General features: G+C 47.4%; 1 protein-coding gene across 2 annotated transcripts in view; it reads right to left on the bottom strand.

The window, feature by feature from the left end:
• The window catches only part of LOC129327751 (uncharacterized), a 41,565-nt gene extending 33,552 nt beyond the window's left edge, over nucleotides 1-8,013 (bottom strand). For both annotated transcript variants that reach the window (XM_054976519.1, XM_054976512.1), the window contains exons 1-5: nucleotides 7,922-8,013; nucleotides 4,092-4,131; nucleotides 3,140-3,292; nucleotides 1,395-1,445; nucleotides 395-541 (exon numbers count right to left, since the gene is read on the bottom strand). In XM_054976519.1, coding sequence (XP_054832494.1) covers nucleotides 395-541; nucleotides 1,395-1,445; nucleotides 3,140-3,292; nucleotides 4,092-4,131; nucleotides 7,922-7,998 — 468 coding nt within the window. In that variant the 5' untranslated portion in view covers nucleotides 7,999-8,013. The remainder of the gene's footprint in view (nucleotides 1-394; nucleotides 542-1,394; nucleotides 1,446-3,139; nucleotides 3,293-4,091; nucleotides 4,132-7,921) is intronic.
• Between the last annotated feature and the right edge of the window lie 18,727 nt (nucleotides 8,014-26,740).

Here is a 26,740-nt window from a genome sequence, read left to right on the forward strand (position 1 = left end):
CAGTCATGGCATCAAGCTGGACAACTGTCCTCTTTCCAACTGACAACGCTTGAAAGAGATGCTTGTCTGAGAAAGCATTTCCCCCTTTGCAGCTCAGGTCCCATCCAGCCAGAACTGAGCAGCAAAATTCAGGTCAGCATGGGAAAAGGACACTCGAAGCTGCCATCCATTGACTCAGCTCAGGATCCCTTGGTATCTTGAGGTTAGTCTTGGCTCCTTTGACTGGCAGCAGCTTTTGGGGTGAGAAAGATCTTTTACGTCACCTCAGCTCGATCCATTGGGCTTGAACTGCTGCCAGGGATTGAACCTGGGACCTTCTGCATGCAAAGCAGAGGCTCCTCTGATCTTTGGCCCCTTCCCAAGCTGAGAATCCCAGGCTGAAATCTGCACTCACAATATTTAGAGTAAGCAAGTCGTTGGCAGGTCTTCCTCCAGATTTGATGATCAAGTCCAGTGTTGCGTTGGCTTGATTGGCAGTGTAACAAATCAATGGACCTCTGATCCCGACAGACTTAGCCTTTACGTCCCTTTCTTCAGGAGCCTGAAAGAGTTCAGGAGAATCAGTGAGGGAGGGAGTTCATGGAATAGAAGCAAAAGGCACTCTACCAACTCCAGATGTGCCCAGCCTGTGAGGCTTTTTATATGTCAGTTATGGTCCTCGGGCTAGTGGGGTGGAAGCACTCAAGAAAACAATCCTGACTTCCATTTACTTCCTAACAGTTGAATTTATGCTCTTTTAATAATAATAAGAAAATAATAATGATGATAACGACCACAGCAACAACTCCAACAACCATGTACTTATATACCGCTCTTCTGGACAGGTTAGTGCCACACTCAGAATGGTTAACCAAGTCAATTTATTATTAACCCCACAATACAGCTGGGGTGGCTGGGGCTGAGAGGAGTGAATTACTCAAGGCCACCTGCAGAGCTCATGGCAGTAGTTGGAATCAAACTAGCAGAGTGCTGATTTGCAGCCCAACCATTCAACCATTATGCTACAGCAGCTTTTATGATAAGTATGCTTATATACTGCTCTTCTAGACGAATCAGTGCCCAACTAAGAGTGGTGGACAATGTTAGCATTAATATTATGCCCACAATAGAGGTGGAGAGCTGGGCTGAGAGGAGGGGCTCACCCAAGGCCACCAGCTGAGCTCATGGCAGGAGTGAGAGAGTCAGACCAGCAGAGTGCCGGCTCGGAGCTCAGCCACTTAACCACTATGTTACAGCAGCAGATTCCCTACCATGCCTCTATAAATTACATGTTGCAATTAAGAAGAAAGAAATCAGATTCCTGATTCAACAGACTTGCAATCATTGCACAGAATGAAATTGGTGTGTGTTGTAGACCTGGAAGAGCAATGAAAGGCAACCCAGAAATTGCTGACCTTGGGTATCCCTCTCCGTTCCTCTGCTGCCAAGACACTGTTGTCCCAAACCTGCCAGAAGATGTGAAAGCGTGAGTACCTCCTCAGTGCCACCCCCTCACTTTCACGGCAACCTGCCCCGAAGTCTGTCCCGTGTGATTTATTTAGTTGATATGCTACTTACCCCAAGGAAGTCAAATGTAGTTGCAGTAGACAAAATCCAAAACAGGTGAACACTAAGGTCTTATAACTACCATTGCCCAAAATACGTTCTACCCAGCACATTACTCACATACCTCTCTGTTTGAATTCAGGCCAATGTATTTGGTGCAGGCACAAAAAGATGCGGCAATTACAGCCACTCTTTCAGCAAACAGTGATAACTGCTGTGCCATATACAGGGTCACCTCAACACTGAAGTTCCAGATCAGTGCTACAAGGTCTGGCTTCCTTCAGAAGAAAGAACATGGTGGAGGTGGGGGACCTATGCTATCTTTGCAACATGTGCTTTCGCCTTTATTTAAGCAGTGCCTCTTCAAAGCAAGATGGCTCTTCAAGAAGCCACCCCTGCATCAAACTGTGCTCCCCTCCTAACCTCCTCCCCCTTCCTATGTAAGCTTGTTTTTGCTTCATCTCTTCAAAATGTTTCTCTGGCTCCCTCCCACAGGTGCCACCTTCCCCATCTTTCTTTCTTTCTTTCTTTCTTTCTTTCTTTCTTTCTTTCTTTCTTTCTTTCTTTCTTTCTTTCTTCCTTTCTTCCTTTCTTCCTTTCTTCCTTTCTTCCTTTCTTCCTTTCTTCCTTTCTTCCTTTTCTTCGTTCGTTCAGTCTTTTGTTCCTTTGTTTATAATCCATTCTCCCTGCACATGCTCAGAGTGGATCACAACCAAATTAAAATGCAATATAATATACAATATAACAAACGGACAGTGCAAAATTAAAACAGATAAAACTGGTGACAAAACCCCCGCAACACGCAGCGCCCCTGTGGCCCAGCGTAATGCTGTGCATTACACTTCAGGCGCTGCAGAGTGACTCCTAGCAATCAGGGAACATCTCCTGCCTCTGGCTTTTATCAAGGAAACCTCAGCTGGTCTGTTTTTTTAAAATAGAGTTTCATTAAAATTTTAAAATTCTAAAACCTACAAAAAAAAGGAGTTAAGAATATACTTATATAAATAGGAGTAGGTACCCATTTTCCATTTGAAAGATTCTAACATTAATACATATTATATACTAATTCTAAAATAACCATTAAGTAGCTACTTTACCTTTCCTTTTATATATTTTTCCCTCTCCCTAATCTTCACAAGCACAGATTATTAGTTCATCTCTTTCTGTTTCTTGCAAAAAGTCTATAAGAGGCTTCCAGACAATCAAATATTTGACTACTTTCCCCGGAAGCTGATCACTTCTGATTGCAAGGAGTCAGTGTATCCTTAACCTGAAGGGACAATCAGTAGCTCCTTGGGGCCATTTCTGATCAGGAAAATAGTGTGAAGAGTCAAGCTTAATCCCTCTTCCCTGGATGCCACCATCCTGATCAGACTAGGTCATAATGCACATCCCAGGATGGCAGAAGAGCTCAAAGAAATCCTAGCATTTTGTCTGGCTGTGCCCAGATGAGGGCGAGCTGGTATCTCAATAGCCAGTCCCTCTGCATGAGAACTGAACCTTTACTTGTAAAATGTTTGGTGGCAGATGCTGCAGCGTTTCTCTTCCCACCCCACCCCTGGTGAACAAGAATTTTGCTGCTCTGCCTCCGTACCGTTGCAGAGTGGCTGCGAGGAGTGATTGCTGACAGGACGGCCGAGGGGATGCTTCCACTCATGGCCACGACCACACCCGTGCCTTGTGGAGGCAGGAAGGGAGGTGGGCCACCAAGCAGTGTGCGGCTGCCGTTTGATCTTTGAACCGTGATCTGAAAGGAGATGCAGGGGAAACGAAACACTTGTGAAACCACAAGGGGTTTTTTTGCATTTGTTCATTGTGACATAATCTAATTCTTGATTGGGGATCCAAGCTGATTAAGTGGACAATGAGGTGGAACAAAAAACAAAGTCCCCAGCTACTGTGTGGGAGGGCAGAAGAACCCTTTGGGGGATACTGGAGGAATGGCACCTGCAGAATAAAAAAGGGAATCGCCACATCAACGAGTCCAGGCCACAGGATCACAGCCCACAGATGGACCTCTGTGTTGGCCACTAGAGTAGAGCAGGAGTACTCCAAAACATGGTCACTGACCAAACATTCCAGGTGACTCAAGCAAGTGAGACAAGTTTCACCCTACAAGACCCACTTGAAATACAGCCGACAGACCCAAAATGGGTTGGTTTGGCTGCAGCTGGGGAGGTGGAAGTGGCTTCAAAGAGAACCTTGTTAAACGTTGTCTTCCTTCCTGGGAAGATTAGATAATGGAAAGAGTAGGCTGGCCTTGTAGTGGGGATTTGTAAATACAGTATTAGAACGTACATGTTGAGTAGGTATTTTACAAACTCCTCAATTTCTCTCTCACTTTTAGCCCACCCTTCCTCAAAGCAGCACGGACAGTTCTCCCTTCAGATAGGATTGTTTCCAGCTATCTAATCTAGGATGCTGAGAGATGCAGGACAACATGTCCTGCAACCATGGTGGTAAGATAAAAAAGGAGTACAATCTCTGCAAGGTGGGGAGAGGAAGCGCTTGCATGGAGTTTCCTGAGTGGCTCACAACGTTCTTACCATGTTCATCAACACGATGTATATGAGCAGAGGGCTATTCCTGAAAGGAGAAAAGAGAACTGGGTTGTAGCAGCGTGCTTGCATTTTTGCAGGGCTGGGCAGCAGACGACACTTCAGCTGTTGCCCATCTCAGCTCTTCAGGACCGTAGGAGCAACACGGGAGTGGGAATGACATTCCCGCCTGACCCACTCCTAGTCTCCTCTGTGGCGAACAAGCTCTGCAGCCAGGCTCGGAAATGTTGTCATTTCCTCCTGGGCCTGTCTGTCAGATGCATCTGATGAAGAGAGCTGTGGTTCTCAAAAGCTTATGCAACAATAAAGTTGGTTAGTCTTTTTTTTTTTATAATTTTTTTTTTATTTTTCATAACTACAAAACACTACACCAGACTATCACAAGGAAAGGGAAGAGGGAAGGGACAAAGGGGAGTGGAAAAAGAAAAGGGGGGGGAATGAACTACAAACACTAAACACTACACTTCAATGTTTCCCTTCATACTGTCATAATACAAAAATAGCTCCATAGAATAATGATGGAGTGGTTAATCATACAGAGAATAAACATTTCAAATTCTGATTAAACTTTCCTCCCCCTTCTGGGTCCCGGACGCAATTCTCTCTGTGCAACTGCTGTTGCAATGCTCTCCTCCTCCCCCCCCCTCCGGCTCCTCCTTTTCTTCGTTCTTGGTGCAGCAGAGTTCTGGGTTTTTATTCTCAAAATCCTTTAGTTGATCTTCTGATAATATCTTATAGGCCTGATCTTTATATCTGAACCATATTCCTTCCGGGAATAACCATTTGTACTTTATTCCATGGTCCCTCAGAAGAGCTGCAAACTTTTTATATTTAAAACGCCGTTTCCGGACTAGAAATGGAACGTCCTTCAAAATCTTGACTTTCAAACCCATAAAGTCCAAATCCGCATTGTATGAGTTATATAGGATGGTGTCCCGAATCTTTTTAGTTGAAAAATCAATAATGATCTCACGAGGCAACTGTCGCTTTGTTGCATATTTTGAAGAAGCCCGACGGACCTCCAAAATGGCGCTTTTAACCTCTTCTTTAGTCGTCCTCGCGGGTGTCGCCAGTAGTTCCGAGACCAAATCCCACAGATCCTCATTTTCCTCCTCTTTCATGTTTTGGAGATGCAAAATTGTCTGCGTTCGTTAATAAAGTTGGTTAGTCTTAAAGGTGCTACTGGACTCTTTACTATTTTGGTACTACGGACTAACATGGCGAACTCCTCTGAATCGATGACTATAGATGAAAGGTTCACTGTGGTTCCACTACACAACTTGCCCAGTCCAGCATGAATATTCAGAGAGTATCATAATTAAGAGCTTATCAAAGGAAAAATAACAATTGTGAAAGCTTACCAAGATGTCTAAATCAATGCTGCTTAATCTTCAATAAAATTATTACTACAAAAACATGTCTTTTTTATGGATACAATATCCAAAATAGACTTTTGTGAAAATACACTATTAGTCAACCTCCAAATCCGTATGCAACTCTATGGTTACAACTGCACCCCCTTTGTCCACTTCTTTGATAGTTATATTTGGATCCTTTGGAAAATTATCCAGGGCTCTCTGTTCCTCTGGGGATAAATTGTCCCATGTAGGCTGTGGTTGTGATGTTCCCTCTAAGCTTTGCAGTGTTGTGAGCTAAAAATCTGCTTTGTGAGCCGAAACAACTTTCGTTAAAGTTTTGAGTGCACCTCCTTTTTTAAAAAAAAAATTGCAATCAAATTGTTTTGATTACAATCAAAATAATTTAACAATAAAAGCCATTAGGTGAAAGGGCCGCAAAAATCAGAGTATACTTCTGCATAAAAATGGACGTGTCCATGCTGATTACAAAGGGGCAGTTGCATTCGTCTGTTGCTACAAAATAAAGCAGACATGCAACGGCACCTTAAAGACCAGGAAATTCATTTCAAGATGAGCTTTTGTGAGTCAATGCTTACTTCTTCAGCCTCCTTCTGCACCAAGGCCAAGTTAAACGACGCCTTCACCGTGGCGGCGGCTGAGGCGCTACCTCCTCCCCTCCGCTCTCTGGGGCTGAGGGGATCCTAGCGATTTCAGGCTGCATGGGTCAGGCCAGACCCGACCACTCAGCTCTGCTCTGTTCCCCAGCTAGAGAGCCAGCAGTGGCTGGAGGCGCTCTCTGGCACCACCCTGGGGGCCAAACCAGCCACAGCCAGGAAGGGAGGAGAGAAGTGGGATGAGGCTCCATCCCTGCTCCATCCCTATAGGGCCCACCTGCAGATGCTGGCTGACTGGGAGGGCGGGGCCGCCTGAGGGTTAGTATCTGTGAGCTACACCTGAGAAGCTGTGAGCAGAGGAGTCAGAATCTGTGAGCGATTGCTCACGTGCTCACATTAGCGGGAACACACTGGTTGTGATTCTAATTTTTTATTGTTTTTTAAAACCATCACTTCAAAAGTTGTTATATTGGGATGACTAATATTGGGTACAAAGGAAGATTTGGGGCTCAAGATCACTAGTTGTTTCCATACATCTTTTCTTCACGCAAAATTGCACAAAACTCACAGAGCGACACGTCTTCATGGCATGATTTCCCATCATGATTCCATTTCATGGTGTGATTTCTGATGTCATCACGCCATGAACAGAGTCATGATGGGAAATTGCACCATGAAGACACCATCATTCCATGAGTTTTGTGCGATTTTGTGTCGGGGGAAAGAGGTGTGGAAATGGCCACTATTCGAGGGATCTCTATTACCCAAGAAGACTTTAAGTTTGAGTCGTTTGATTAATTTAAATAGACCTAACCTTGTTTGAAAACTATTGTAATGGGAGATGGGAACATTACACTTGAGCACTTTCAGCTGTATGTCAGATATCTTAACCAGGAACTAAGGAGCCCAAGCTAAAGGAGGCAGAAAATGGGGATATAATCAAAAAGCCTATGCCGTGTACATGACTCATAATATTAGTCATAGATGCAGAGGAGTTAGCCGTGTTAGTCTGTGGTTGCAAAATCAAAAAGAGTCCAGTAGCACCTTTAAGACTAACCAATTGTATTGTAGCATAAGCTTTTGAGAATCAGGTTCTCTTCGTCAGATGCATGTTACAGAAACTGGCCAAATATAGAAGAGGAGGGGAGGAGAGAGAAGATGCAGTTAGGGGGGGAAAGGGAGGGTGCAACCAAAACATTCCTTTGCTAGTAAATGTAAACATCTCCTCTTGGTATGGAGATTAATTGGCTTGTGTGAGACTTCAAAGGAGTTTGCCGTGTCAAAACAACCAGACCATCCAATTCCAATGTAGTATAAGCCTTCGACAACCACAGCTCTCCCCGTCAGATGCATCTGACAAAGAGAACTGTGGTCCCCGGAGGCCCACGTCAGGTGCCACTGGGCTACAACAGACCCTGCCTCTGTAAAGGAAATCTGTTACCTGTGATAATGTGATAACCATTCATAGTCCCTATTCAGTCCCAGCTTGACAGAGTCAAATTTGCATATGAATTCCAATTCAGCAGCCTCCTGTTAGATTTTGTTTTTGAAAGGTTTCTGTTGAACTACAGTGACCTTTAAGTCTTTGATGAAATGTCCGGGTAGACTGAAGTGTTCTCCCACTGGTTTCTCCATCCAAAAGGATATAAGGACATGAGACATGATATGAGGATGACCTAGAAGGAAAATCTGTTGCTCCTTCAACAGAGGCTTCATGTGCAGAAATGGTGATGCTTTTCATGTCATGGCGGTAAACGTTACTGGGTAAGTAAGATTCCCTTGAGCCTCTGTACACATGCATTTCTAGGTCACCAAGAGAGACATTTGGCTTTCCAGGCAAGCCTACCTTTGCCCTTGGATATTATCCCGAAAGCGGGATTGCAAGACGCCTTGGGTAATCTTCCGTAGAGACTTGTGTGGCATGATTTCCACAACCTTCAAACTGCAGAATTGGGGGTGAGAGGAAAATTACAGTTATAAGCTGTTTCCTGCTCTAAATGTGACTTTTTCTTTACACACAGAGAAAACTTAACACCTCAAGAAGGTACCAAAAGGGCTTTGCGGACTTTCCTTTTTTTTTATATATAATTTTTTTTATTTTTCATAACTACAAAACACTACACCAGACTATCACAAGGAAAGGGGAGAGGGAAGGGACAAAGGGGGGTGGAAAAAGAAAAGGGGGGGGAATGAACTACAAACACTAAACACTACACTTCAATGTTTCCCTTCATACTGTCATAATACAAAAACAGCTCCATAGAATAATGATGGAGTGGTTAATCATACAGAGAATAAACATTTCAAATTCTGATTAAACTTTCCTCCCCCTTCTAGGTCCCGGACGCAGTTCTCTCTGTGCAACTGCTGTTGCGATGCTCTCCTCCTCCTCCCCCCCCCCTCCGGCTCCTCCTTCTCTTCGTTCTTGGTGCAGCAGAGTTCTGGGTTTTTATTCTCAAAATCCTTTAGTTGATCTTCTGATAATATCTTATAGGCCTGATCTTTATATCTGAACCATATTCCTTCCGGGAATAACCATTTGTACTTTATTCCATGGTCCCTCAGAAGAGCTGCAAACTTTTTATATTTAAAACGCCGTTTCCGGACTAGAAATGGAACGTCCTTCAAAATCTTGACTTTCAAACCCATAAAGTCCAAATCCGCATTGTATGAGTTATATAGGATGGTGTCCCGAATCTTTTTAGATGAAAAGTCAATAATGATCTCACGAGGCAACTGTCGCTTTGTTGCATATTTTGAAGAAGCCCGACGGACCTCCAAAATGGCGCTTTTAACCTCTTCTTTAGTCGTCCTCGCGGGTATCGCCAATAGTTCCGAGACGACCTCCCAAAGATCCTCTTTTTCCTCCTCTTTCACGTTTTGGAGACGCAAAATTGTCTGCGTTCGTTCCACCTGTAGCCCGATCAGCTGGTTCTCCACCAACTTCAGCTCCTTTTTTGTAGCCTTCACAAGTGACGCACTTTCCAGAGCAGACTTCTCTGCCCCCCCCGCTGCTGCCTTAATGGTTTTCACCTCGCTCTCAATTAAGCCCACCCTTTGATCAGTTTCGTTCAGCTTGTCAACAAAGGGTTTTATAGCTTCCACCACTGCCCTGCGCACCAACTCTTCGAGCGACTCCCCCTTCTGCAAGGTAGCCGAGATTGACTTACCGAGAGCGGGACTTTGCTTCTTTGCTGCCATTTTGGGAGGGGGGCGCCAACAAAATTCTGGAACTCAACGAAGGGGAAGAGCGAGTCTTCTTCAGATCAACCTCTCCTTCACAAATGCTTGTAGAACAGAAGGGATTCGCTTGTTTACAGGCTTCCGCCTGTTTCTTTTACTTGCCGTTTCTCGTTGCCCGGCGGTACTCGAGGCGCCGCGCACGTCTGACGGCCTCCATAGGGACAAACGGGCAATTCCCCCCCCGCATTGATTTCGGGGAGTTCTTCCCGCCGCGTCCCGGACCCTGGCTCCCTCCCTGGGAGTCCTGGGGGCTAATCCTTGCGGATCAGCCGCCCGGTCAGGGTGCCCGGTCGTTTCCTCCCGGACCAGCCGAGAGGAGCGTCTGGCATGGCTGAGAAAACGAAACCGAAATCGCTTTGCGGACTTTCCAAGTGAAAGAATGGCTTTTGCATTATTTGATTTAAGAAAAAGTCATGAAATAAACCAACTGCACCTGAACCAGGACACCAACTCCTCTGTGCAGTCCAGGCCTCTGGTTTCGACCAAATAATTGAAAATCAAAACTGATGACACACTTTCTTTAGAGGAATAAAACCATAAAGGCTGAGCAAACCATGAATTACACCTCAGTCTTGTTCTCCTTTGCCTTGGGGGCCTTGGAGGCAAGTACCTACTCAAGCTGGCAATACTATCTTCCTCAATGACTTGTGGCAAGGGCTCAGGCTGGTGCTAGATGAATAGTGGGGCACTAGGGCCTAGGCAGAGGCTATCATAATAGAATATTATGATAAACATCCTGAGAAAGAGGTGGGTTTTTTCCTTGTGGATGCAGAGAAAGCCTTTGACAATTTGAATTGGGATTTTATGTTTTTAATAATGGAAAAAATGAATTTTGGAAAAGGATTTATAAAAGCTATAAAGGCAGTATATTGAGACCAGCAAGTGGCACTGTGTGTGAATGATATGACCGACCAATTTAAAGTAAGAAAAGGACATGTGGCTTTCCAGCAAAGCTTACCTTTGCCCTTCGAATGTATCCCAAAAGAAGCATTGCAACACGCCATGGGTAATATTTCGTAGAGACATGGGTGGCGTAACTTGCCCAACCTTCAAACTGCAGAATTGGGGGTGAGAGGAAAATTACAGTTATAAGCTATTTCCTGCTCTCAATGTGACTTTTTTTTACACACAGAGAAAACTTAACACCTCAAGAAGGTACCAAAAGGAATTGTGTACTTTCCAAGTGAAAGAATGACTTTGATAGTATTATAAAGCTGTTGCCCCTTCAACAGAGGCTTCATGTGCAGAAATGGTGATGCTTTTCATGTCATGGCGGTAAACTTTACTGGGTAAGTAAGATTCCCTTGAGCCTCTGTACACATGCATTTCTAGGTCACCAAGAGAGACATGTGGCTTTAGAGGCAAGCTTACCTTTGCCCTTGGATATTATCCCGAAAGCGGGATTGCAAGACGGCTTGGGTAGTCTTCCGTAGAGACTTGCGTGGCGTAAAAAGCTATAAAGGCAGTATATCGAGACCAGCAAGTGGCACTGTGTGTGAATGATGATATGACCGACAAATTTAAAGTAAGAAAAGGACATGTGGCTTTCCAGCAAAGCTTACCTTTGCCCTTCGAATGTATCCTAAAAGAAGCATTGCAACACGCCATGGGTAATATTTTGCAGAGCCATGTGTTACCAGAACTGCTCTTTATTATAATGGGGAATTAGCTGTAGCAGTCTGTAACTTAAAATTAAGCGTGGATTATAACCTATGTATACGGAGGTCCCGATCCCAGACACTCTAGTGAAAAAGAGGCAGACAACAAATAGGTTCCAAACACGTGTATTCAGTGTGGCGTAAGCCTAAACTTGCACAAGCATACAAGAGAACATACAAGATCTAAGAAATACAGAGTAGGAAATACAGAGACGTTCGCATTAGCTGGTTCCCAACGATGATAGGGGGAATACTCACTTATCCTGAAGCGAAGCAGAGACACAGCAGCGAGGGGGGGGGTCCAATGCCAGCACTGGAACCACAGACGGACAGCAAGGAAGTCTGGATAGGAATGGCTGAGGCACCGAGTGGTCTGGGAGACCAGCTTAAATACCCCAAAATGTACCCTGGGGCTGGTGCTGTACTTGGTGGTTCTCACAGATTAAAACAAAGGGCCTAATGGGTCACTGAATGGCTTGGATGGGCCACTTTGGTAATCTGATTGCGATAAGTGACACCTCAGGAAGAGGGGACAAAAGAGGGAGGGGGAAATCCAAGTGGGCTGAAAGGATGTTCCAGCGGACAGGGCTTGTCCTGATGTCATCAGCTTCTGGAATGCGGAGGTTTCTTTGAGATGCATTCTCTAAGTGCTTGGGATGGTCGGCACTTAGTTCTTCTCCGGGGCGGCTCCTAAGATATGCAGAGCGGAGCGAGGGGCTCTCGCTGCGGACGTGGTGTGCCCGCTTCGCCAAAATGGCTTCTCAAAGCAGTCTTCTTCCCAGGGTCTTCTGGCTGCCTGAGAACATGGATGCCGGCTGGGCATAGCTGGGGCTGGATAGCAGGCTGCCCGGTAGCGAGGGCAAGCTCGGGGACCGGCCCGTGGGAGGCTCCAGGCGGGAACTGACCAGGGAGCGCCTAGCCAGGCTCGCTGGAGGTTTCCCCGGCAGGCGCCCGGCTGCTAGCAGCGGCTTGGGCCCATATGAGGCAGGCTTCCATGGAGGCAGGGGGAACAACACTTTAAAACACAGTCCAAGGCAAGGAACAGGCACGGTCCGTGGCAGATGGTAGTGCAGGCACGGGGCACACTTGTAACACAGTCCAAACACACACTGGGAAGTCCAGATACAGGTCAGGGCAGGGCTGCCCAGAAAAAGAGTCCTTTGTGCAGTTATCCAAACATGGAGTCAGTAAACTGCACAGTCTATTGCAGCAGCAAGGTAATTAACACGCAGGCAGGAAACTGACACGTGTATCAGAGCACACACGTGCAAGGCAAATCTTTGTGTAGCAGTAATGCAGCAACGCAGGAAGCTTTAACACAGTTCATATCAGGCTTTAAAGCAGGGGAGTGGGCCTACTTGGCAACAATTCCCCCCCTCGGAGACCCCGTGACATCAGGCGCGTGGGTCTCCGAACTTGACTTTAAAGGCAAGGTGGTCGGCAATGTCCGGTGGTCGATCTTCGAGCGAAGAAGGAGTGGGAAGGGAAGGGGGAGGAGGCGTCACTCAAAAATTTAGTTTGGAGAACCACCTAACCGAATAAGTGCAATTTAGATCAGCCAATGGGCTGCAGGTCTCTGGGTTCACACCAGGGGGTGTGCTAAGTGCAATCGTCAGAATAAATAGCAATAATTCATAAGCAGTAATGAGCAATTCATAGCAATGAGTAATTCATATGCGGTGGCAAATTCATGGGTATAAGGTCAAAAGCAAAGGCAATTCATGAATGTAAGAATAAAAGCAGGCTACTTCATGGGAAGTTAAAAGCAGAATTCATAGGTGAGGGAATAATTCATATAGGAAAGTGCAAGTCAGGCATAGACCAATTCATAGAGGGTAGAGCAATTCATAAATGGTTAAAATCATAAATACATATATATATGATTAAAAGCAATAAACCAGGAAGTTAAAACCAACTCATAGATAAAAGCAGCAATGATAAAAGCAAGTGCGAGGAAATAATTCATGAGGGGGCGGCGGCGGAAGGGCTCATAAGGGGCAGAAAAATAAACTTCGCTATTAAAAAGGTTAACTCATGCAGCCAGATTAAAACCAAATTCATAGAGTCTAAAATCAGGAATAAAATAACCTTTAAAAGAGACCATTCAGTAGGGGTCTCGGTTAAAACCAAATTCATAAAATGACAAATAGGCTAAAATCACTTCGGCGGAGGGAGTCAGGTTAAAAAGGCAATTCATAAGGTTAAAATCAAATTCATAGGGATAAAGTTAATACGGGGTGATAAAAAGGGTCCCAGTTCATGGGAAGATCATGGGCGCACTTGCAGTAGATAGAGGGGGGGACTAGTTCGGGGCTAAATTCATGGGAGTAAAATTCATAAAAAGCAATGGCAAGAAATTCATAAAACAATAGGGCAACAAAGATCACAGATGGCTCAGTCCGCAGTACAGCTGCTGGACTGGGTTGCATATTTACAGAAACAAGCAAACTTAGTCCATGTGTTCCAAAACACACTTCCACCCCCCCTTGCTGTCTGCGTCAACCCGCAGAGCAGGGTCGGTGAGCGGCGAGAAGGGCTTCAGGCACACAGTTCTAGTCCTCATGGAGGTAGTGCCGCTAGCAGTCGTTCGTAGGCGGGCCGTGGGCTGGGAGGCAGGGAACTATGTCCCCCCCTAGTCCACAAGAGGGCCTCGGAGCGGTGTCCGGCAGCGGAGCGTCCATGGGGCCGGTGCAGGATCCATACACATAATAAACATAATCATAGTTGTATTGTCGAAGGCTTTCACGGCCGGAGAACGATGGTTGTTGGGGGTTTTCCGGGCTGTATTGCCGTGGTCTTGGCAAGACCACGGCAATACAGCCCGGAAAACCCCCAACAACCATAATCATAGTTCATAACACCATAAACAACAAAATAAGCAAGGAATAGAAATGGGGCGCCAAGAACAACCATTAAGGCAGAAGGAGGTCAGGATTGTACTGATCCAAACGGTAAGACAGCTGGAGTTGCTGGAGCTGTCGGCGGCTCCAACAGCCCAAGTAAAGTAGTGAGGCACATAACAAAACTTGGAAAACCAAAATAACAACGATTGGGTGCAGAGCCAAATTGTAAATTCCAGTGGCAGTGGGGCTCCAGCCAAAGAGGGTTTCCCACCACGAGTGCTCACCGGTGGTCTTAATTCGCTGGGCAAGATCCAAAATTTCCTTGCCGTTGTGGGACACAACCAGAGCAGTAGTGTCCCCGTCCCTCTGGATGCTCTGGAGGGTGCGGTGGAGCTGCGGGTGGGCCAGGAGCTCGTGGATTAGCTCCAGACCGATGCCAAGGGAGACTGGCTTCACATAATGATAGATGGAGGGTGCCACCAGGATCTCTTCTTGGGTCCAGACCGGTACCGTGTAGGTGAAGTCGCAGGCTGCTACCGAAGACAGGTTGCAAAAGCAGCGATTGACTCCCGGGATCACGGGCTTGAGCTGGAACGAGTTCAGGATCACAACATCGCAGGCCGTTCGCAAGCAGGCACATCCTTTCCCAAGGTAGACCACAGCCGAGCTGTTCTCCCGGACGACCTCGAAAGAGCATTCATTGAGGGCGTCGACTTGCGGGGCTACACAGGGGTGATGAGGTGCAAAGGCTTGGTCTTGGCAAATGAAGCCGGTCTGGTCTCGATGCTGGCACCCTTGGAGGCTGACGAGCTGCCATCCGGTCGGGGTGAAGCGGGCCCAATGGTCGGGGTGGCGGGCGTAGAGGACTTCGGTGTCGCTGACTTGGAGTCCCAGAGGCACGACTGGATACACATGGAATGACTCGTGCGCACTGGCCGTTAATAAAAATAATTTAAGCTCCTGGGTGGTCGGTCAGAATGAGGAATTTACAAGGGACCACCAGGATTCGAGCTCCAGTTCTATGGGTGACAATTTGGGCGTAATCAATCTTTTAATTTCCAGGGGCAAGTGCCCGTCCGTGGCTTGCCGAATTAGCCCCATGGCCACAGCCTGGTTTAATTGTTGGGCTTGCATACATGCCATGGCTATTGATACGTTGCGTTCAAAAGACTGCGTTCCTTTAAGCAGCAGAGAAAAATCTCTTTCAATTTGACTCTCCCAGTTAACTAAAATGGAGCTGATCTCGTGTTGCCCATTTGAAATGGAATTTAGGGACTGCACCACTGGTTTACCTAAGTCGGAGATGCTAGTCGTGACATGGGCAAACTTATTAGCGAGAGTCTCAATGTTGACCGAATCCATGATTGCTAAGCCTCCGGCTGCAGGAGCAGTCCAGTCGGCGATGCTTTGTCTGGCACGCGAGAGAGAGGGGGAGGGATCGATCCACAGTTGTAGCCATGCATTCCAACCCTTGCTACCGGCCTCCAGATAGGGAGCGCACTGTGGCAGCCTCTGGGTTACATTTAGCTCAGCTAAGTCTATGCGGATCTCTTTTAAAGACATTTGCGGGCGGACTAGAACTCTCTCTTGAATGTCAGTTTTCAAAACATGGGAGCCCACTATGTGCGTGCCGCCTTGGCTTAATTGTTCATTGCTAGCAATCAAAGGGTCAATTTGGATGGTGTGGGTCTCCTGGGTCCGGATCAGCAGGGAATAATTGCCTGGTTCATGAGTCAAGTTTACAAAGAGCAGCCCAAGCCGGTGAAATGTCTCTACTAGGGGCTTGGTTTGGCATTCGGGCGTCTGTTGAACCAGTATCCAATCGGGTGGGCCGTGTTTGGCTAGGTCTTCCTCCTTTACAATCCAGGTCAGGTTCTCCCAGCATTCTATAGCAAAGGAGAGAGTTGCACCTGAAGGGGGCGTGATAGTGACAGATGCAGATTCAGTGGTAGTAATGCCTAGTAGGATGGTCATTCTAAAGGGGTCTCCTGCCTTCCATACTGCGGCCGACACTAAAATAACTTCACAGTATGGTCCGAAAGCCTCAGTGACAAATGGCGAGGTTTCGAAGTTGGCAGGGGTGGTATATTTGTCTACCACCGGGACTGCGGTGGGGGCAGGCCTGATACGGGGAAGAAACATACATGGAATCGGAGCAAGTGGTGACACTGTGTCAGTAGGTGAATAGCACACTAGCTCTTGGGACATGGTTTTAACTCCTACACATAAAATGACAAGCTCTGGGGGTCGGATCCACTGCTCTTCGCAACTGCGGAAGTTACTGCGATCCATGGGGGTGGTCATATTGCTCTGCTGCACAACTTTGCAGACCATCATTTCATTTTCTGCTAGTGTATTGATACATCTCCAGTGGGGGTACGGCATTAATTTGGACGGGCGTCCCTCTATTAGGGTGCCTGCCAGTACGAGCAAACACAGAGTAGCCAGGTGCCTCATCTCCTGGCCTTCCTTTTCCTTTTGTGGTGAAAATATCCTGGGGAGACCTGCGGATATAAGTACAGGTTCCCTGAGTTTCTTGCAGCGAAAATAAACGAATGAAGTAAAGCGGGGAAAAGAGGGAGGGCATTTTTCTGCCAGCACTGTCTATTAGGTGGGGCTCGAACGAGAAGTCCCAGGGGCACTAAGCGAGCCTTCCAGCTTGTTGCTCTGGGGAACTCCTGTGCGGGGGCTTCTTCTTAAAGCATGTATATTTCAGGGGGGACGTCTTTGCATCGGGCAGGGGTCGGCTATACGTTAGGCGGGATTATGCAAACTCGCCACAGGGGTCCCTGGGTGCCTAGGCTATGTGGCCTTCAGGTGCCCCTTGCTCGGTGGCGGGCTGCTCTTCTTTTGCGGGCTGAGAGGTGTCGGTCCGGCTTGGCCTGGCCTTGTCGTTTTAAAAAGAAAAAAAAACTAGAGAGCGGTTTCCATTGACTATAAGGGTTGCTGCTAAAGGAGACCTTCGTTCTATTTTTCTAAAATAATTTTTAAGTAGATGAGGTTAGGGTTGAAGGTATGTTTTATGATGGTTTGCTTTTGCTTTGCCTTTTTCCCTCTGCTTTTTTTTGCAGGACCTCATGTATGTATTTCAGCGGACCATTTTTTCCTAGGATCAATTTTTGGAGGGACTCCCTCGGGAGGCCCCAATTTCATGTTAAAAGAAAGAAACACACAAAGCAAAAGCACACGGGTGTGGGATACTTTCGGGTTGCCCTCACTTGGAAGGCCTGGCACGGCTTCATTAAAACTTCAATATGTCTCCCCCCCTTCTTTTCCCTTATACGGTACGGGCAAGGGAAAAGATTACGTTAGATGGGGTGGGCGGCTGCTGGCAGAAAGGGACGAAATGGAGCCGAAGGCGTTCGGCAGCGTTTATCGAAAAGCGGCGGAGGCGGCCGAGATCTGCCGGCGCCATTGGGTCTGGGTTATTCGGGGGTCATCTTGGCGCGGGGGATCCTGGCTATGTAAATGAGGCACGCTGCCCCTTGTGCGTAGCAAACGCACCTCAATAACATATTCCAGAGGGCACATATTTACAAAATACTGGCGGGGTTTTTACCTTTGCACTAGAGCGTACTAGATGGTGGCGCCGTATAGCAACTCACCGTGACGAATATGAGCATTAGTAAAAGAGGGATGTTGGGTCTCCTGGGGGTCCTTTTTCCAGGGGAGGCACGGCCCTCAAAGCCAAAGCCGACCATCATGCGAAAGCGTGGGTCTGGCAGGTGAGACCCCGAATCTACGTAGATGCGGGATCTTCACCAGCACGGCGGGTGATATATTTTCGAATACAGGGATCACCTTTTTTTGGTGGTTCCACTATGTTCGAAAGAATGTATTCACCTCTGGGCTAAAGCCTCTCCAAACACTTTCACACACAGCAAATCTCTTTTGCCTGTGCAATTTTTTCCGAACATGCGGCTTAAAAATCCAATTAAGAATCACTTTCGGTGGTGGTCCTATTTGGCTTTGGTTGCCGTGTTTCTCCCAAGGGTCCCAACTGTGGGGCCCGCCTAATGAAGTTAAAGAATAGAACCGAAAAGAAATAACAAAAACACTAAATGATTATATGAAGCCAAGTTGGCTTTTTACATCTAATTTCAAAAGGGAATTGGGCTTCAGGTTCACACACACATAAAGTTAAGACTGCACAACAAAAAGGGACGGGGGCTGCGGGGACTTGAACTCAAGTCTCCTTAAGGTGGCTTTTCCACTCCTGGTTCCAATCCCTTCCAAATTCTGAGAGGGAGCCAGTGATTACATTTATTTGGGTTTACTTCAGCCTGGGAGAGGACAAAAGGAAGAACTGGGAGGAGGTCAGAATCCTGGTCTGGCCAGTATTTCCATTTCAATGAGGGGTGGGGGTGTAGCACTGAGTGGGAACAGTTTGTTTTAGACGCTGCTAGCAACTGGGATTCTTTCTGGAGTCTGCTCACTTGCCTTATTACATTCCTGACTGCACTTACTGCTGGAGGCTCTACCTTCTCATTAAGTTTTGGGCTTGAGCCTTTTAAAACGTGGAAACAGATACACAAATGTCTCTGAATTAGCTCGAGCACTATTAAACCACACAGGGCCAACATGAGGTTTTCTTCAGGGGTGTCAGTCAGGGAAGGCTGACAGAAAGCTATTTGGTGTGTAGTAGCAAGCACTGGATTCTCAAAGCAATTTAATTCTTTTAAAGGAACTGCATTTTTACTCCTGTTTATCTGGTTCTTGGGATCATTGCAAGAGGGCACAGTCACAAAGGGCTGTACATAGCTTGGCTGGGGGCAGTCTATGGGAGCCAAGACAATTTCTTGGGGAATGACTTTTAAACTCTGCACATGCTCAGAGGCTAAAGTGAATTCTGGCTTCTTGGGCATGGGGGCTGAGGCAGAAATTAGAGGCAAAGGTGACTGGCTACCTGTTTCACTGCCTTTGGCGGGGCGGGGTGCTGATTCAATCACTGATTGTTCTTCTAAAGTCTTTAATCTGGCCTCAGTGAGTCTCTGGGATTCTAGGAGATTTTGCATCAGGGTTTTTAAAGTGGCAGTTTCATTATTCTGGTTCTCCAGCAAAGTCTGCATGCTAAGGAATTTATTGTGGAGCTGCTCTTTCTCTATTGTGCAAGCATTTAATTTTTCTTTTAATACCTCTTTCTCTTTATTAATATCATTTATTTTTAAATTCTGTTCCCTATTCACACTTATGAGCTCCTGAATTTTATTTTGCAGCTCTGCCAGATTTCTTTCAGAGGTGTCTGGCAAAGTTGGTGCTGGGTTCTGGGTGCGAATCACCCTTTGGAATCTTTCCTTCTCTCTTTTAAGTTCCAAGCTATTTTTAGTTCCCGGAGGTCGAAGGCTAGCCTCAACCTTTGGTTTTCTCCCACGGGCAGTTAAGTGGGGAGAAGCATGTGTGACCCCCGGGCATCCCTATTGGAAAAAGGGGTTCCCAGCTGGTGGCGGCTCTCCTAGGTCAGAGGGCTCCTCATGGTCCTTTGGCTGCGGTCTCCAGGAGTCAGCCTGACTTGGGGGAGGGTAGACCTGGTGATTGTAGGGGTGAGGTGCCCGAGGGGGCGGGGGCGCCGAGGGCAGCGCAGGTCTCCAGGGCTCAGAGGGTCCCTGTGGGGAGGAAGGGTAGTGACTGGGGGTGGGCGCAAAGGTTACTCCTGGACGAGAGTCCCTTTGGCTGCGGCCCCGAGTGAAGCTACCGCTTTTCCCACGCAAGATGCCACCTCTAGGCTCTGAGTACGAGCTATGCCCTTGGGGCCGATATTGGGAGTGGGGACCATGGTTGGCATACGTGACTGTGTTGATGGGCTCACTCTCTCTCCTATGGGAGGCCAGGGACTTCACATGGCGGATCGCTCCGGTTTCTCGCAACAGGCCAGCAATGCTCCTGATGCGAGCTTCCAGGTCTCCCCGTGAGATGCTCCCGGGTTCTATTCCTGCCAGGGCTAGGCGGGTAGTGCTGTTGAGACCATCTATGACTGCCCTTCTAAATTCTAAGTCATCGAAGTCAGGCATGTCGCTCAAGTCTAAATCTACCTCGTCTGCTAGTTCGGCTAGGAGCTGCTTTCTGGCCAAATATGCCTCTGGGTCCTCTCCGGGTTTTTGAGACTCTGCTATGTATAAGGCTTTCAAGCTCTTGGTAGGCCAAAGGAAGGCGCACAATTCCTTCATGGCACCATACTGACTGTGAGTGGCTAGTCTCTGGTTAGAAATATATGCGTTAAGGGAGGTGACTATTTCGGGGCTGGCGCAGTGGTGCGCCAGCTGAGCTACATCGGAGCCACTGGCGGAGGGCTGGGACATGGTCACGTGGGCGAACCATTGTATAGCTGAGTCCCGGTTCAGGGGTCCCATGCGGTCCGCTATGGCTTGGAGTTCATCGGGCCTCCAATTACGGGTCTCTTTAACTATCCGGTCTGTCTTTCTGCCATCCTCGTCTGTGGAAACGATCTCCTTGGTAGCTATCGGATGGAGGGGCTGTGGGGCTTCCTCGGGCTGAGACGGAGGGGATGGCCAGCTGTCGGTACTACCTTCGGGGAGGGCCAAGAGGGCTGCGGGATGCACGGCGGAGATTACGGCCTGCTGCATTCCCAGGTGCTGCTTTAGGGCCTCTAGCTCCCTCTTACAAGCGGAGTGGTCTGCTGCGGCTATCTTTGCAACTTTCTGCTCTGCCATGAACTGGGCAGCGTGGGTTAGCTTAGCGATTCTTTCCTGTCCCTCGATTACTGCATGCTCAGCCATATCGGCACGAGCGGAGGCCGCTTCAGCCTTGTGCTGGGCGTCTTGGAGGGCAGTGGTTAGTCCCTGCTTCTCCAGCATGAAGTTAACGCGTTCTGAACGCCACTCGGCTGCTTTCTCCTCATGTTCCTTCTTTTCTTTCCTTAGCTTTTCTATCTCCTGTTCCTGTTCTTCCTGAGCTGCCTGTAGCTTATTAATTAGGGACTCGCTGTCCTGTAGGGCGGTGAAAAGTGCCCAAGCTCCGTATCTGTCTTTCTTACTAGACCTAGGTTTCTCCTTCTCACAGAAATCCTGGAAGGTGCTTCTAACTATCTGGAGCGGGTCGGGTCCCTTGAAGGAACCAGCTTCCCAGGGGCAATCTCCCTTCTTAACTAGCCACTTCTCCAGGCGGGGCACGGTGGGGGCTGCCCGGTACATTTTACTTTCGTTTAAGGCTGATCTCGGGGGAGGTTAAAGAGTAGATCAGCGACACCAGGGGTGGGGCGATTAAAGCTCCCTATAAGTTTTCCCGTCTAGGGGCCGTTCGGAGGTTATTTTCCTTCGGGTCCTCGAGGATTCTTACACTGGATATTCTGGGGTTCTAACAACTTCTTCCTCTCTATGTTCCTTTGGGAGGTTTATACTTCCCTCTGGTTCTCAAGGATTTTTACCAGGGGGTTTTAAGGTCCTACTTTTAGGTTCACAAGGGTATTTTTAAGGGTCCTACACTCGGTTCTTCTCCACCGGGGGAGAAGGAAAAATTCCTATTCCCGTTTCAAGCTTGCCTACAAGCCACGGGACCAGGAAAAGTTTACTGGCTCAGAAGGTGCTCTCAAGCTCTCTAAGCCCAAGAACCAAAACCGCTCAGTGCTTCCAAGCCTCTGCTCAGAAGCCAAAGCTCAGGGGTCTCCCAAGTCTATACTCGGAAAACCAAAGCTCAGGGGTCTCCCAAGCCTATGCGCTCAGAAAACCAAAAAGTGTTCCCAAGTCTCTGCTCAGAAACTGCAACTAAGGGGTCTCCCAAGCCTCTGCTTAGGCAACCAGAACTGCTCCCAATCCTCTGCTTAGAAGCCAAAATGCTCTCAAGCTCTCTAAGCCCAAGAACTAAACTCAAAGTGTCCCCAGGCCTCGTGCTCAGAGACAAACGGTTAAACTGTCTCCAAGCCTCGACCAAAAGACTAAATGCGCTCAAGGACTGCCTCTGCAAGTCCCCAAGCAAAAGTGCCCAGGAGTAAAACTACGGTACTCCTAAGCGGAAAAAGCGCTCAAGAGTTCAAACAACTCCCAAGCAGGGTGCGCCCACGAGTCTGACTTAAAACTCGCAAGCGGAAAGGCGCCCAAGAGTCTACCTTAAAACTCTTAAGCACGGTGCGGCCGGCTGCCGCAGGGCTTCAGGAACCTGGCTTTAGATTCCCAAAGCTAAACTGACCAAACGGACTAACAATCCCTTCACATTTCCTCCGGAGTGGGGATTGAAGCCTAAGTGCTGGCAGGAACGGGGGTTTGGACGGGCTTAGGAGAGACGGGGGAGGGCGGAAGAGAATTTTATATATGCTGCTTCAGGATATATATAAATCTATAGAGCCTACTTCTGGGATCCCACCCACATAGACGCGTTTAGGCGGCCCAGAAGGTGGCCAGGAACTTCACCAGTTCAGAGGTCCTCACCCACAGTACACCGGTTATAACGGCTGGAGGGCCTCGCGGTGCACCACAAAAGGCAAGTAGTCCAAAGCTGGCTGAAGGAGGAAATGGGGAAAAGCCAACCCACAAGATAGAGATGCTCACTAGAGCCACACACACTCACACTTTTAATTCCCTGAGCTAAATTGCGCTCTTTGCACTGAGGTCTGGAAAATTTTCCTCTAAGTCAGTTCGCCGAAAACACGCGTGTCGACTCACGTGTATTCACACGAACCGGGTTATGCCCGCATTCTCCACCAGTAAACTGTTACCAGAAATGCTCTTTATTATAATGGGGAATTAGCTGTAGCAGTCTGTAACTTAAAATTAAGCGCGGATCATAACCTATGTATACGGAGGTCCCGATCCCAGACACTCTAGTGAAAAAGAGGCAGACAACAAATAGGTTCCAAACACGTGTATTCAGTGTGGCGTAAGCCTAAACTTGCACAATCATACAAGGAACACACAAGATCTAGGAAAATACAGAGTAGGAAATACAGAGACGTTCGCATTAGCTGGTTCCCAACGATGATAGGGGGAATACTCACTTATCCTGGAGCGAAGCAGAGACACAGCAGCGAGGGGGGTGGTCCAATGCCAGCACTGGAACCACAGACGGACAGCAAGGAAGTCTGGATAGGAATGGCTGAGGCACCGAGTGGTCTGAGAGACCAGCTTAAATACCCCAAAACGTACCCTGGGGCTGGTGCTGTACTTGGTGGTTCTCACAGATTAAAACAAAGGGTCTAATGGGCTACTGAATGGCTTGGATGGGCCACTTTGGTAATCAGATTGTGATAAGTGACACCTCAGGAAGAGGGGACAAAAGAGGGAGGGGGAAATCCAAGTGGGCTGAAAGGATGTTCCAGCGGACAGGGCTTGTCCTGATGTCATCAGCTTCTGGAATGCAGAGGTTTCTTTGAGATGCATTCTCTAAGTGCTTGGGATGGTCGGCACTTAGTTCTTCTCCGGGGCGGCTCCTAAGATATGCAGAGCGGGGCGAGGGGCTCTCGCTGCGGACGTGGTGTGCCCGCTTCACCAAAATGGCTTCTCAAAGCAATCTTCTTCCCAGGGTCTTCTGGCTGCCTGAGAACATGGATGCCGGGTGGGCATAGCTGGGGCTGAATAGCAGGCTGCCCGGTAGCGAGGGCAAGCTCGGCGACCGGCCCGTGGGAGGCTCCAGGAGGGAACTGACCAGGGAGCGCCTAGCCAGGCTCGCTGGAGGTTTCCCCGGCAGGCGTCCGGCTGCTAGCAGCGGCTTGGGCCCATATGAGGCAGGCTTCCATGGAGGCAGGGGGAACAACACTTTAAAACACAGTCCAAGGCAAGGAACAGGCACGGTCCGTGGCAGATGGTAGTGCAGGCACGGGGCACACTTGTAACACAGTCCAAACACACACTGGGAAGTCCAGATACAGGTCAGGGCAGGGCTGCCCAGAAAAAGAGTCCTTTGTGCAGTTATCCAAACATGGAGTCAGTAAACTGCACAGTCTATTGCAGCAGCAGGGTAATTGACACGCTGGCAGGAAACTGACACGTGTATCAGAGCACAAACGTGCAAAGCAGTCTTTGGTGCAGCAGTGAAACAGCAATGCAGGAAACTTTAACACAGTTCATAGCAGGCTTTAAAGCAGGGGAGGGGGCCTACTTGGCAACACATGGGTGGCGTAACTTGCCCAACCTTCAAACTGCAGAATTGGGGGTGAGAGGAAAATTACAGTTATAAGCTATTTCCTGCTCTAAATGTGACTTTTTTTTACACACAGAGAAAACTTAACACCTCAAGAAGGTACCAAAAGGGATTTTGGACTTTCCAAGTGAAAGAATGACTTTGATATTATTATAAAGCTGTTGCCCCTTCAACAGAGGCTTCATGTGCAGAAATGGTGATGCTTTTCATGTCATGGCGGTAAACATTACTGGGTAAGTAAGATTCCCTTGAGCCTCTGTACACATGCATTTCTAGGTCACCAAAAGAGACATGTGGCTTTCCAGGCAAGCTTACCTTTGCCCTTGGATATTATCCCGAAAGCGGGATTGCAAGACGCCTTGGGTAATCTTCCGTAGAGACTTCCGGGCCTGATTTCCACAACCTTCAAACTGCAGAATTGGGGGTGAGAGGAAAATTACAGTTATAAACTATTTCCTGCTCTAAATGTGACTTTTTTCTACACACAGAGAAAACTTAACACCTCAAGAAGGTACCAAAAGGGCTTTGCGGACTTTCCAAGTGAAAGAATGGCTTTTGCATTGTTTGATTAAAGAAAAAGTCATGAAATAAACCAACTGCACCTGAACCAGGACAACAACTCCTCTGTGCAGATTGCTGCTTAATGCAGCTTCCTTGACGGACTATTCAGTCAGCAAGTTTATCCCAAGAGGCTTACGTATTCATAAGCCCCCCGGGATGTTTCAAGAGGATGAGGACTTTAAGCAGCGCTGGGCAGCTATTCTCAATAAGTGTTTGTTTGATCTGATGTTATTGCTTATTAAAACATCAAACGTAGAGGCGGATAAGCTTTCATTAGAGATTACTCGAATAGAGGAACAACTGAAAGTAAAACAAACAATTGATGAGTTTGATGCCAAAAGGGCGGAATTGGACCGCTCTGTGGCAGAAAGTAAAGAAAAGCTCAAGGAAATAAAACTAAGGAAGTTTGAGCGTGATAGGAAGGACTATACTTCTGGTAGGATTTATACCTGGAAGGAGGATTTCCCCACCAGACCCCGCAAAAGAGTATCTTGGGCTAAAAACCTCCAGACTGGGTCTGAATTTGAGACGACAGAGCCCTCGGAAACGGACACCTCGGGTGATGAGGGGACCAGTACTAAATATTTGCGTAATCGTAACGTCTCCTATCCCTCTGGGGGCCCCCGGAGTAATTTTTTAGGGAGAGGTCCGCCACGCCCCAAGAGACCGTACAAGCCGAGGACCTAGTGTTCAATCTGTCCTCTCGGCCGCTGACTCTGGCCGAGAGGAGAGTTTTGAACAAAGGTCTCGGTTTTGTACCCACCCCTAATTACTATGGGTTCAACACCAGATTGGATGTATACAAACTTATTAGACTTATCAAGCTTAGAAAGTTTTTTGGCAACCTCCCTGATAGGACACAGGATTTTGATAGGCAAATTAGATCCAGATCTACCTTTTGTCCACCCGTCTCCGATGCATCCATTGATTGTTTTGAGAGAGTGGTTCTGCGTGATATTGAGAACCTGGAGAGGGAGAGGAGATTCCGGAGGTATAATTTGGACCGAGAGGAATGGCAAGCGCTTAATTCCTTAAAAAATGACCATACAATAGTAATTAAATCGGCTGATAAGGGCGGGGGTATTGTTATCCTAGATACTGCCCACTATATTCAGGAGGCGACTCGACAACTCTCGGTTGCCACCGATTACAAGAAAATCGCCACGAATCCATTACCGCAAATTAAGAGGGTTATTAAAATAGTCCTTGATGAGGGTCTAGGCCAATCTGAAATAAATAATAAAACACACGAGGGGTTACAGAATAAGAATCCCCGCACCCCCGTGTTTTACTTACTCCCGAAAATACATAAAGGGGGCATTCCGCCGCCTGGCAGACCAATCATTTCGGGGAGCAATTCGGTCCTTGAACCCCTCTCCCAGTTTTTAGATAACTTCCTACAGCCACTTGTTGTGGAAACGGCGGCTTATTTACGAGATACTATGCACCTTATTTCTTTAATAGAAGAATTGGAGCTACCTAATTCAGCCTATTTGTTGACTCTTGATGTAGCCTCTCTGTATACATCGATTCCCCACGAGGCAGCCAGGGCCGTGGTACAAACAGCACTGCTAACTAGGACACAGCAGAGCCCCTCCACTCCTTTTCTTCTAAACATTTTGGACATTATACTTGAACGTAATTATTTCAAGTTTAATGGGGAATTTTATTACCAGATAAAGGGGGTGGCGATGGGGTGCGCGGCGGCCCCTAGTATCGCCAATTTATTCATGTCACAACTAGAGAAGGATTACATATTGAATGACATTAATAATCCTCTTAAGGCGACCATTAGGTTTTACCGCCGATATATTGATGACATCATAGCCATTATGGAAAATAAGGAAAGTGCAGAACAGTTTGGCCAATGGATTAACACGATCAGTACGGATATTAAATTTACCTGGCAGGGGAATGGTCAATGTATCAACTATTTGGACGTAACTATTTACAAATGTAGTGAGAGGAGACTAGGTGTGCGTCCCTTTAAGAAAAATACGGATAGGTGTTCATACCTTCATTTCTCCTCGTTCCATCCACAGCGACTAAAATACAATATTCCCATTAGTCAATACCTTAGACTGAAACGGAATTCATCACAGAATGCGGATTTCAGGGATAGTGGCACTGCATTAGGGAAGGCACTGGTTAGTAGAGGATACCCTTTGGCTGCCATTGCTTCGGCTAGGAACCGGGCATTGAGGACACCGCGTGAAAAACTATTGGTTCCTAAAGTCACGGATAGGAACACACATTTAAAATGGGCTATTGACT

The sequence above is a fragment of the Eublepharis macularius genome, chromosome 1 (assembly GCF_028583425.1).
Source record: "Eublepharis macularius isolate TG4126 chromosome 1, MPM_Emac_v1.0, whole genome shotgun sequence".
NCBI lineage: Eukaryota > Metazoa > Chordata > Lepidosauria > Squamata > Eublepharidae > Eublepharis > Eublepharis macularius.